At 42.1% G+C, this 12,876-nt stretch overlaps 1 protein-coding gene across 1 annotated transcript in view; it reads right to left on the bottom strand.

Annotated features, from left to right (window-relative positions):
- Positions 1–211: 211 nt before the first annotated feature.
- The window catches only part of LOC149822711 (lecithin-cholesterol acyltransferase-like 4), a 142,255-nt gene continuing 129,590 nt past the window's right edge, over positions 212–12,876 (bottom strand). Inside the window, exons 10-11 of the mRNA XM_089980003.1 lie at positions 5,360–5,413; positions 212–831 (exon numbers count right to left, since the gene is read on the bottom strand). Coding sequence (XP_089836129.1) covers positions 493–831; positions 5,360–5,413 — 393 coding nt within the window. The 3' untranslated portion in view covers positions 212–492. The remainder of the gene's footprint in view (positions 832–5,359; positions 5,414–12,876) is intronic.

The raw sequence follows: 12,876 nt of genomic DNA, 5'->3' as shown, positions 1-12,876 counted from the left end.
GTTTGTAGGTGCAACCGATTGTAGCAAATATATATATATATATATATATATATATATATATATATATATATATATATATATATATATATATATATATATATATATATATATATATATATCATTCAAAATCAAGCTATCACATAGAAACTAGGGATTCAAATTCATGACTGCATCTGATTCAAACCTGAGATCCGATAAAGTAATACCCATATTTCCAATTTTTGGAAAGTCTTTTGTACTATAATTTTCATGTTCCACAAAGAATTTATGGAAGTTGACATAAGAGACTACCGTGGTACATACTATAGATCAGGATGTTTTTCCAACATTCTACATCCTTATGGTGGTTTCCTTGATGATTAATTTATTTATCTTCAATTATTTCAATGACAACTTATATACAATGACTACACATCTTAGGGCAAAGCAAACTGGGTTGCCTGTACAATTGGCCCGGCCTGACGATACAGTACCACCATTGGTTAACTTCCATTAAGCAGTAGTGGATACATCAATGCTTAATCCCGCATCTTTCACATTAGAAAAGGTTAAACCCATAGAGAAGGACATATCTTTGGCTTCATCACCACCTTCATTGGTATCATCAGTTACAATTTCCCACTGTTCTTTAACCAATAGCCCTTCCCTTGATTGACGCACAAATTCTGAAGCAAATGGCAGAATTACATAGTCATTCATAGGATTGTAATATGGGTCCGGTTCACCTGCCCCTAGCCAGTGCTTGAGGATGCGGAATACATGTCGATCGCAGATTATTCCTCGGTGATCAGCAGGGACAGCAATCCTTGCTTCTGCAAGAAGCCCATCTGCCTGCATGATGATTAAGAAAATAATTGAGAACATAAAACTTGCAGAAGTACTGCATCTTGTAATGAGTATCCTTACAATTTGCAATTACATATCAAGTAGTGCCCCGACATTCTAATATGTTCCAAAATAAGCCATCTGCCTAAAGAGTGCTAAGAAGAAATTAGAACATAAAACTTCGCAGAAATACTACATCTTGTAATGAATTTTCCTTACAATTTGCTACTACATGTCAGGTAATGCCCAGGAATTCTAGTATGTTCCCAAAACAGCGCATTTCATTCAACCTCTAAACCGAGGTACAAGGATGGAAAAGATAAAAGCCCTTTCAAAAGTTTTACGTCTCTCCCAATTGGTGCCTACTTAACTGATGTGCAATCAAAGCAGAAAGTCTTGTTGATATAATCTTTCAGTGAATCGATGAACGATACACCTGTTAATCATTGTGTACTGTTTTAAAAAATCACAAATTTGTTAGCAAAATCAGTAATAGTTTACATTGTAGGGTCTACATAGATCGCTCTCCCTCTCTCTCATATGCAGAATTTCAGGAGCTATATAGATCCATTTTGCCTGTGTTGTATTTCTTAGCACCATTCTATGCTACCGCTTACAATAAGATTTGAACTAATATTCCATAGCATGAGCAACACAGCTGCCTAGCAAAATGCTCGTTTTCATTACCACACTTCAATTGTAAGATGGCATTTTAACTAAACAGCATAGGATCTAAGATAGATGTATCACTCACATAGCTGAGATGATTATTCGTACAAACTGTATATGCCCAGTAAAGAGATAATAATTAGTCAACAGCATTTATTTAAAAATAACAAAACTAAGAATCACAAAAGAGATTCTTATACATTTTCACTCCAGTCACTTCTCACATTCATTCCATTTTGACTTTCCTCATTACCTATGTCACATCATGTACCCGTCTCAACATGTCAGGACACGGGTATTGGGTGCGACACGGCTACATGCTGGGTCCGGGGTCCAGGTTGGGCAGGACCAGTCGAGACCCATCCTGAAACCCAAATCCTTTTCTTTCTTTCTTTTGTTTGCAAACCCCCACCCCGCTTTCCAAACCCCCCTTCCCTTCCTTTCCACCCTCAGCAGAGTGATAAGGAGAACAAGGAGCAAAGGAGGAACAAGAGGAGATAAAGGAAAAGGTGGAGAAAAGGAAGGAGAAGAAGAAAAAGGAGAGAGAGAGAGAGAGAGGAGCTAGGGTGAGGATGGGGTTACAAAGTATCCCTTTTCCCCTTTATAACAAAAATATCTCAATCTCCCTTCCTTTCTTTTACAAAATTTCATTTTGCCCCCTCATTCAAAATATCAGATTCTCTTTTTTCATTAAAAATATCACTTTTATAACTAAAGAAACACACACACACACACACACACTATATATATATATATATATATATATATATATATATATATATATATATATATATCATGTCCCTGTACCCACATTTTTCGAATTTGCCTTGTCGTACCCTCTGTACCAGTACCCATGTGACATAGCTCATTACTTGACTGAGCATAGTGGGCTCCGCACCCTTTCATTCACAAGCCTATTTGAAGCAAAGACTTTCCAGTTCTCATTGACTGTGACCAGGATAAGTGTGAATCCAGCTGGAACCCCTGAGGTATACCATGCCTCCTGCCTAATGCCATCTTCTGGCTTGCGGAAAGGACACTCCCGAGGTATCAAACTCGTAACGTCCTTCAACTTGGACACTTTTATAATAAATATGGCACCTATCAATGTCCAGAACACTCTCAAGAAGTAGACAGAGAAAAGAAGAAGAAGGGCTGCTGCTGAACCAATTCCCAATCAGAAACCATGAGATATGATGCTCTTATTTATAGAGTATGACATACAAGCCATTTCTTTACAACAATACCTATTTCCTTATACAATAAGGAAACTAAAATACAACAACAAACAACAACAACAACAACTACGCCTTCATCCCAAAACAATTGGGGTCGGCGATATGAACCAAAAAAGAAAATCATTCTGGGTCTTCCACATGAATCCTTCTCCTCCAATCATTTCTATCCAATGCCATGTCCTCGGTGAGGTTCAAAGCATTCATATCCTTTCCTATCATCTTCATCCAAATTTTCCTAGGCCTACCCCGACCACTTTTAACTAATATATTTTCCCATTTCTCCATCCTTCTAACTGGAGCATCATTAGGCCTTCGCTGAATATGTCCAAACCACCGTAAACGATTCTCTCTCATCTTATTTTCAATGGGTGCAACGCCTACCTTCTTACGTATCTCCTCGTTCCGAATCTTATCTTTTATTGTATTTCCACACATCCATCTAAGCATACACATCTCAGCTACACTCATTTTTTGAATATGATGTCTCTTGGCAGCCCAACATTTCGTACCATATAGCAAAGTGGGCCTAATAGTCATCCTATAAAACTTTTCCTTCAACCGCAATGGCATTCTACGATCGCACAACACTCCAGTTGCACTTTTTCATTTCATCCACCCAACCTTTATCCTATGATTTACATCTCCATCAATTTCTCCATACTTTTGAATGATAGATCCCAAATATTTGAAACAATCATCCACCGGTATTTCTTGCTCACCAAGCTTCACTACACTCCCATCACTACTTCGTTGCTTACTAAACTGACATTCCATATATTCTGTCTTACTCTTACTCAACTTAAAACCTCTTGCTTCCAATGTTTGTCTCCATAATTCTAACTTAGCATTAACCTCAACTCTAGACTCATCAATCAAAACAATATCATCAGCAAACAACATACACCACGGCACATTTTCTTGAATTGATCTCGTAAGTTCATCCATCACTATAGCAAATAGGAAAGGGCTTAAAGCAGATCCTTGATGTAACCCAACCGTTATAGGAAAATTGGTTATCACCCCTCCACAAGTGCGGACATTGGTTACCACTCCTTCATACATATCTTTAATTATACTAATGTACTTGAGAGAAACACCTTTCTTCATCATTGTCCACCAGAGAACGTCCCTAGGTACTCTATCGTATGCCTTCTCCAAATCAATAAAAATCATATGCAAATCTTTTTTCCTCTCTCTATATCTCTCAATAAGTTGTCTAAGAAGATGTATAACTTCCATAGTTGATCTTCCAGGCATAAAACCAAATTGATTCTCTGATATCATGACAACCTTCCTCAACCTAGACTCAATCACCCTCTCCCAAAGTTTCATAGTATGACTCATGAGTTTTATATCACGATAGTCTGTGCAATCTTGTATATCACCCTTATTCTTATATAGAAGCACCAAAGTACTCTTCCTCCACTCATTAGGCATCTTATTTGTCCGCCAAATCTTGTTAAAAAGATTTGTCAACCATTCTAAACCTTTCTCTCCCAAGCATTTCCAAGCCTCGATAGGTATACCATCTGGGCCAACTGCCTTTCTTGATTTCATTTTCTTCAAAGCCTCTGCAATTTCTTTCTTTTGAATCTTGCGCATGAAGTCACGATTCATCTCATGAAAAGGAATGGAGAAGTCTCCAAGATCCTGAGCATGACTTTCATTAAATAGCTTATCAAAATAATCTTTCCATCTCTCCTTAATCTCCTCATCTTTGACTAAAACCATTTGCGTTTCATCTTTGATACATCTAACCATACCCAGATCCCACGATTTCCTATCTCTCATCTTTGCAAGCCTATAAATATCCTTCTCGTCCTCTTGGGTATCCAACTTGTGATAAACCTCCTTATATACCTTATCCCTCGCGTTTCAAACTACTTTTTTAGCTTCCTTCTTTGCTATCATATATTTTTCCAAATTTTCATTATCACAACTCTTACTTAGATTTCTATAACACTCTCTTTTAACCTTAATAGCTAATTTGACATCCTCGTTCCACCATGATGTATCCTTACCTAGCGGTGCACCGCCTTTAAACTCACCTAATACCTCCTTAGCCACCTTTTTCATGTCACCCGCTATCTTATTTCACATTGATTCTGAATCATCCTCGAGACACCAATCAACTTCCTTAACTACCTGCTCTACAAACATTTCTTGTTTAGCTCTTTTCAGTGCCCACCACTTAATACAAAGATATATTTCCTTATACAAGAAGGAAACTGAGAAATAAAGGAAACATTAATAATAAGGAAATACAAACTAGGAAACAACAATAATAAGGAGACTGCACAAACTAGGAAACATGATGCCCTACTCATGCTGGATCTGGGTATTGGACCTGGATCCAATATCCAAACCCATCTGACGTTATCTCTTGATATTTTAGGCCCCATCTAGCCACGCATATGGAGCCCTTGAGGCTATACAGAATTATTTCTTAACCACAAGCATAGTATCATTTTTCAATTCACTTCATAGCACCATAGAATTTGTAAAATGTACCTAGAAGTGAATACACAATTATACAACACTTGAAATAAACACAACACACCATCCGTGGACTTCATTAAATTACCATTCTAAATGATAATGAGATAAATTAGATTAGTAAAACTTACAGATGCTGATTCTGTTGGAACAGTCCCATCACCATCAACACATAGATAGTTTGGCTGAAAAATAAAAAATCGGAGACTTCTCAGAAAGTAATTTGAGATAATAAACAAGAAATATATTAAATGATATGCATTCTAAGAAAATAATAATTATGAAATGCATTCTAATGGAACAAAATAACTACATGATTTATAATAAATGCAGGATCTTTCTTCCACAAAAAACTTGTACAAGGCATAAATATTAGATGGAACACAGAAATATGGAGAAGAAAAATTGAAGAATGACATAGAAGAATGGATGAGGATTAAGGATAGATAATTGCATCTTCTTTATAAGATTCACAAAAGGGAACCAAGACATATTTGCTGTGTATAATTCAGCAACAACATTAATATTTATAAAAACTAAACTGTTCAATTTTTTACACCCACTAAAAGTGCATGCCATTAAATGAAAGGACGTAAACTAGATCTATACAATAAATTATGTATACATTCCAATGTTATACAATCAGACGTGCCTAAAGTACCAACAGACTAAGACAATTTAAATTTCAACGTGGTATATAATGATGAATGTCCAGGTATCCAAACATTGTGATCATGGTGCATGATGATCGCAGTGGTGACAAAAAGGTTTGATAATTTTTACGTGCAACAATGGAATTCCACCTTTGTGCATGATGATAATCATAGTGTAGGGTGATCATGGCAGAGGTGTAGTTGCCCATTATACATGATTTCAGAAAATTTTGAAAGGAAAAAGTGCCTAAAAACAATTCTTTTAGCAGTCCGCAGAGAGCATTTTCAACAGGTACAGATGAGCCTATACAAGCCCAAACATGACTTGTTCAAGCTCGACTCAATAACTCAAGCCCTGCTAAGGCTCAACCAAACTCGAGACAAGATATCTGAGCTCTGCTTGATAAGTACGAGCCAAGCTAAAGTTGGCTTATGTAGGCTCAGTTAATTTAAGTAAGCCAAGCTTCATCTCAATCTCATAAAGCCCAACCTCTAACACTAATCCAATCCCATTCCTTCAAATCTTCACTTAAATCAATAGAAGAAACAAGCTGAGAGCTAACCAGGCTGTTCCTGACAAACCTGTAAGGATAAACTGCTTTAAGTTGAAACACTGTCCGAAGTCCAGACTCCAGAAAACATCTCTCAACCTTAATTCAAGCATCATCCATGCCAAAATACCCAGAGAAGAGGAGGTTGTTTACTTTCCCAATAACTTGGGTTTATGTGAGTGCCTGCAAGTATATGTGCAGAAATTCTTTGAGTACTAATGCTTGCAAGGAAGCATGACGATTGGCTTTATACATATTCCAAGGTTTATCCTGATGATTTTATTAACTCTAAGCTCACAGAGTTACATGATTCTAGTTCATAATATTGGAGTTCATGGAACCTTAGCAATTGATAACTTCTCATAATAAGCCTAATGTGTGGAAGCTGGTCCTGGCACATGACACAGAATGGTGGTTTCAGTAAATTGAGTAGGCTCAAACCCGAGAAGGAAATGTCAACATGCACTATGGGTTGGGTCATCAACGTCAAACCAAAATACAGGTTGGGTCATTAACTTCTCATAATAAGCCTAATGTGTGGAAGCTGGTCCTGGCACATGACACAGAATGGTGGTTTCAGTAAATTGAGTAGGCTCAAACCCGAGAAGGAAATGTCAACATGCACTATGGGTTGGGTCATCAACGTCAAACCAAAATACAGGTTGTGGTTATAGAGTTAAAAACGTCCACTATGAGAGAACTATAAGACACCCATGAAATGGACTAATTGAGTTGAAGTCTCAACCATGACAAGGTCTAAAGAGACATGAGTATGATGCAGCGTTCTTGGGGAGAAAAGAATCGATGCCCACCTGGAATCGGTGTGGCTTATGCTTTTTTTTTATTTTCAATAAGTTCCAGCAATACAGGGGAAACAAAGAACAGTATAGGAATAAAGCAACAACGATTAACCGAAAGGGAATGAAGAAAAGGAACAAGTAATGTCAAAACTAAAGAAAAAAGGAAAAGGTTGCTGAGTCTTTCATATTTTGTGTTCCACGAAACCCTAGGAGAGGGTCTTTTAAAGAGTATTGTTGGACCCGGGTCGCGGGTCCAGCCTTGGACCCGGGTCGCGGGTCCAGCCTTGGACCCGAATCGCGATCTGGGTCAGCTTCAGTCGGTTGCTGGCTCTGTGATGTTCGAACCACACCACGCTTGGAGTAGGTGAGCAGGGGTACGTCCCTGCGTCGCAGCTCCGTACCTGCAATGGGGTCGGACACGTGGGTCCGGTCATCTGCCCTTTGTGGTGGATCGGGTGGCATGGGGTCCTGCCCTGCGTCATTTACCTGCATAAGCATCATAATCATAAGGGTCTGGGTTGAACAAACTTCATACGTAATTTCATTAATAAACTTTTGCTTGACAAGATCCGTATTGGAAAATAAAAAAGTCTTACCCAAAACTTATTAAAGTGTCTATTCGCCAATTCTCTACCTAACCCGTCATGATGAAAATAAACACGGTTCACTACTCTAATGGCTACTAGTGAGGCAGCTTGGGTTGTTGTTGCTGACTTTCCTTCGCGGTTCGCTTCTTCAGATCTGCTTCCTTCTTGCGACAAACTCTGGCGAAATGTCCCATCTTTCCGCAATAGAAACAGCCTCCGGTGTCTCGAGGGCATGGTTGTCCAGGATGACCATAATTACACTTCGAGCATTTTCGACTAGACGATCGATGTAGCTTGATTCCTTTGCCTTGCTTTTGTTTCTTAGATGGGGATCCCTGCATTCTATCATTGGCAAGTCAGCATTTGCTAACTTCTTTACTACCAACTGACTTTTTGTTCTGAATATCTTTAACCTGCTTCCCTTGCTTCAAGCCTTGTGTGGCCAGTTGCCACCCATCGTACTTTCGTTTATGGCGACATTCTTTCACTGAATGGTCCACCATACCACAGAAAGAGCAAACAATAGAATTTCAGGGGTACAATAGATTCGGGGGAACTTGATGGTTATCCATCTATTTATCGCACTGACCCTGAAAGGTGTTCTCGCAAGCCACACTATGACTCAAGTTTTGGACCATAGATTGAAGATGAATAACGGCTCCGGTCAAAACATTTATTGCCTCGCTCATCTCATTATACGACATCTAAATCGAAGCAAAATATTTTAATCAAATTAAGTACAAAACAACAAAATCAATAGTGCTTACCGTGCGATGCAGATGTCGGATGGTCAAGAATCACTATTTTCCCTATCGCTCTGATACCAAGTTGTAACGCCCCAAAAATCCAGGACTTGTAACTTTTAGAATAGTTTAGAAAGCTTTGAAATCATACAATAATCAGAGTTTAAATAGTACTTCAGCGGAAAATGATATTTTTAAAACCACAAGTCAATGGATCTTGAGCGCATTACAGCATAAACTTTCCTTTGCCGAATTCCGCACAACTATTGAAATCAAATGGTTTTAAAATGCATTTTCAGTGATCTGGGGGTTTATTATGCTATGTATTTTATAATAACCCGGATAGCTGACTGAGTCCGCACCTAAGGGGACGGTCGGTGACCAAGAGAGAAATCCCCAAAGCAGCATGGAGAGCTACCACCTAGGATAATTATGGTAGTCCAATTCCCCTAACTCCGATGACTGGGGAAGCCGAGTCTTTTGCTCATAACTGCCATTAATGGCCTGTCCATCGAAGTTTTGTACCTTCCTGTCCTCTCTCCTGACAGGAGTCAGCGATTCGAATGAGTACATCAGGGGTAGTTAACTGAAGACCCATTCTACATACTCTGGTCTTTCGACCAACTCGAGTATCTTGCCGGTGAAGGCGAAAACATCACTTATTTAGGTGATCATAACATTTTGTTATTTGCACTCATCGAGGTTGCCACAACCTACTCATCCAATCATCGCAACGTAAAAAGACGTACTTGTCAAAAAGTACGGTCGTACTTGTCAAAAGTACGACTACGATGAAAGGGAAATGGTTCCACAAAAGAAACCCCAACAGATATTATCTGCAAAAGAATTAATACAACACAGCTTGGCAAGATAAGTCTTGAATTCACTTCAACAACATTTTTCATATTTCATGATGCAAGGTCATCTCAGATCTCGCGTCCGATCAACAAAGTACTTAACATGTTGTGCATGTCTAAAAGTATGCTATACTGAACCAGGGAGGTGTGTGGGTTTCTCAAAAGGAACACCCAACACACAACTTCATAACGATCCAAAGAATAAAGGAGTGCTCATTTGGCACGATTCATCCTTAAAAGCCATAATGCCACATTAAGTCATTCACGCAAGGCACAACACTATCAATCTTGCATCCAAAATTTATCTTAATATCGACATGTGACACTAGATTGATAAATAAAGAATGGGTCCTTCAACAGAACCCCACTCATTCATATGCTCATGCCCCTGATCGGGGTTATTCGAATTGGGTCGCAACTCGAATCGGGGTTATAAAATATTTCTCCCAAGTGTGCGGACTTGGGAGGACTCAAATGCAACTTCGAAATCCTACGAGGATTAAAACTTAACTTTGCAAAAGTTGTGCCATTTGAAGAGCACTGGGTTCGCAGGAGGAAACCCTCTTTTAAAGAACTGCAATGCACAAGTACAACTTCTAGTATTTTAAAAACAACTGAATCAGGATAGGCACAAGACTTCATTTATGTAAGTACATATTTACCATAAATGTGAGCATATGCAGGTTATAACATGACGACAAGCAACTCCCGACTTGCGATGCCGCACATCAAGCGAAAAACACATAAGTAACACACGATGTGCCAAACCATACCTTGACCACTTAGATAGGCAAACACATAAGGTCAATAGTAATACATGAGACACGAAGTCGTACCTCACTCAACGGAAATATGCAGACATAAATGTATACAAGCAAACAAGGGCATATGTATTTCAAAAAGTACGAAACCACACCTCAAATTCGTAAACAACTACGCAAAATAATAATCGAAGAATGAAATTGTACATCAACCCATAGGAACGTACAGGCAAGTATATATGCAAGCAATTAAGGGCATAAGTATTGCAAAAAGTGCGAAACCACCTTCAACAGATAAGCAAATACGCAAATCAATACTCGAAGAGTAAAATCGTACCTCGACTCATAAACATGCAGACAAGAATAATAAGCCACGCAAAAACAATATAAATCTAAGTACAACTAGCATAGACATTTTAATTTTTTCAACTTAATTAGATCTATTGCCCCTTGTGCGACTTTACCCCTACCTCGGGATGTCGTGCAGCTGTGTGCGTCTACGAGTGTAGATGATACGAGGGTCGGGTCGCGGAGCGCGAACGGGACCCGTTGCGTAAATCTGCAAGAGTGTGAAACATTTAATTATGCTAATCTAATTAATGGTGCGACGAGGACATGGGTAGGTTTAGGCGACAGGGACGAGCCACTGCCGAAAACAGCAAGGCGACAGGGATGAGCCACTGCCGAAAACAGCAAGGCGACAGGGGCCCTCGGCTCCTTCCGACAGAACATTAAAATAACAGGGGCTTCGGCCCTTGCCTGCCAAAATAGCGAATGGCAGGGGCCTCGGCCCCTGCCTGACAAGGAAGTGAAGGGCAGGGGCCTCTGCCCCTGCCAAACAAGGTCACGTATGGCAGGGGCCTTGGCCCCTACCTGACAAAACAGCCGACAGGGGCCTCGGCCCCTGCCTCACGAAGGTAACAAGTGGCAGGGACACTAGTCCCTGCGTGCCAGCTCAAAATGGCAGAGGTCTCAGCCCCTGCCAGACAGAATAATGAAGGGCAGGGGTATCGGCCCCTACCTCGCAGAACAGAGAACGACAGGGGCCTCGGCCCCTGCCTGACAAAAATAGGGAATGGCAGGGGCCCCAACCCTTGCCTGACGAAACAAGGGACGGCAAGGGCCTCGGCCCCTGCCTGAAGAACCAACAAATGGCAGGGGCCTCGACCCCTGCCTGACAAATCCACGGAGCCGCAGGGGGTGACAAGCCCCCTGCGTGCCGAGAATCAAGGGGCAGCAGGGGGATATCCCCTGCCCTCCCAGAAGCCAAGAGGCGGCAGGGGGCGAGCCCCTGCCAGCCCAGCAAAACAAAGGGCGACAGGGGCATCGCCCCTGCCAACCGGAATGGGAAGGCGGCAGGGGCATTACCCCTGCGTGCCAAAACCCTAGGGGCAACAGGGGCGAGCCCCTGCCTGCCGGGGAAATAGGAAACGCAGGGGCATTGCCCCAGCCTACCGGAGATTGAGAGGCGGCAGGGGGCTAACCCCTGCCAGAGAGAGAGAGCTCGGGACGTGGGTGACAGGGGGCAACCGACCTCCCGTCGGTTTTCCTATCACCCACAGGGGTGAGGAGGTGTCGCAGGGGCCATTGGTCCCCTGCCAGCACTCTGACGCACCCCCAGAGGGAAGAGGGGACGACAGGGGCCTCGTAGGCCACCTGTCGGGCCTCCGAAGAGCACAGGAGAGGCGGGAGGACGCGGCAGGGGGGCCGTGCGCCGCCTGTCAGCCTCCCGACGAGGTGACAAAGAGGGGGGGGGGGGGTGAGGAGGAGAAGAGGGAGGAGGAGAGGGCGGTGAAAAGACATACCTTCGAGGTCGTCGTCGGTGGTCGCAGCGTCGGCGGCGATCGGACCACCAGGAGGAGGCGTCGGCAGGCAGACGAGGGAAGAGGGCGCGAGGGGGAGGAGGCGTCGGTCGGGGTTGCCGGCGAGGCTGTCGCCTGTAGGGAACGAGAAGGGGGGCGGGGCATCGATCCTCCCCTCCCGCAACGCTCTTAAAGAGCTCGGGGAGGGCGACAAATGGGGAAACCCCGATGGGTTTCCCTTATCGGGTCGAAGGCGCGGTGGGGTGCGGCGCACAGGAGAAAGACCTCTTGTGTCGGATTATGAAACCCTAATGATGACGGGCCCGGGTCGGGTCCGGACCCGACCCAGCCCGGGTCCGATTTTTTTTTTTTAACGTGGGTTTTACAAAGCAACAGGGCGGCGGTTCTGACTCGATACAACACCAATTCCCACTTTAGAGGCATCGCACTCAACCTCAAAGACTGCACTGAAATCAGGGAGAGCTAAGATAGGGGCACTAGTCATTCTTTCTTTGATGATCGTAAAGGCTCTTCCAGCCGCGAGCGTCCAATGAAAGCTAGTACCCTTTAGGCACTCCGTGATGGGGGCCATGAGGGTGCTAAAATTTCTCACGAAACGTCGGTAAAAAGTGGCTAACCCGTGAAAACTACGGATCTCTCCTATAGTCTATGGGGTAGGCCAATCGACAATCGCACGGACTTTTGCAGGATCTTTCTTGACTCCATCAGTTGACACAATAAAACCTAAGAACACGACACTGGATGTCATAAACTCACACTTTTTCGCATTGACATACAATTTTTCTTTCCTCAAAATTTCTAAGACTTGACGCAGGTGACTCAAATGATCGGACAAAAACGAACTATAAATCAAAATATCATCAAAGTAGACAA

This window comes from Nuphar pumila, chromosome 11, assembly GCF_984573655.1.
Source record: "Nuphar pumila chromosome 11, dmNupPumi1.hap1.1, whole genome shotgun sequence".
NCBI lineage: Eukaryota > Viridiplantae > Streptophyta > Magnoliopsida > Nymphaeales > Nymphaeaceae > Nuphar > Nuphar pumila.
This window is presented reverse-complemented; position numbering and strand designations above follow the sequence as displayed.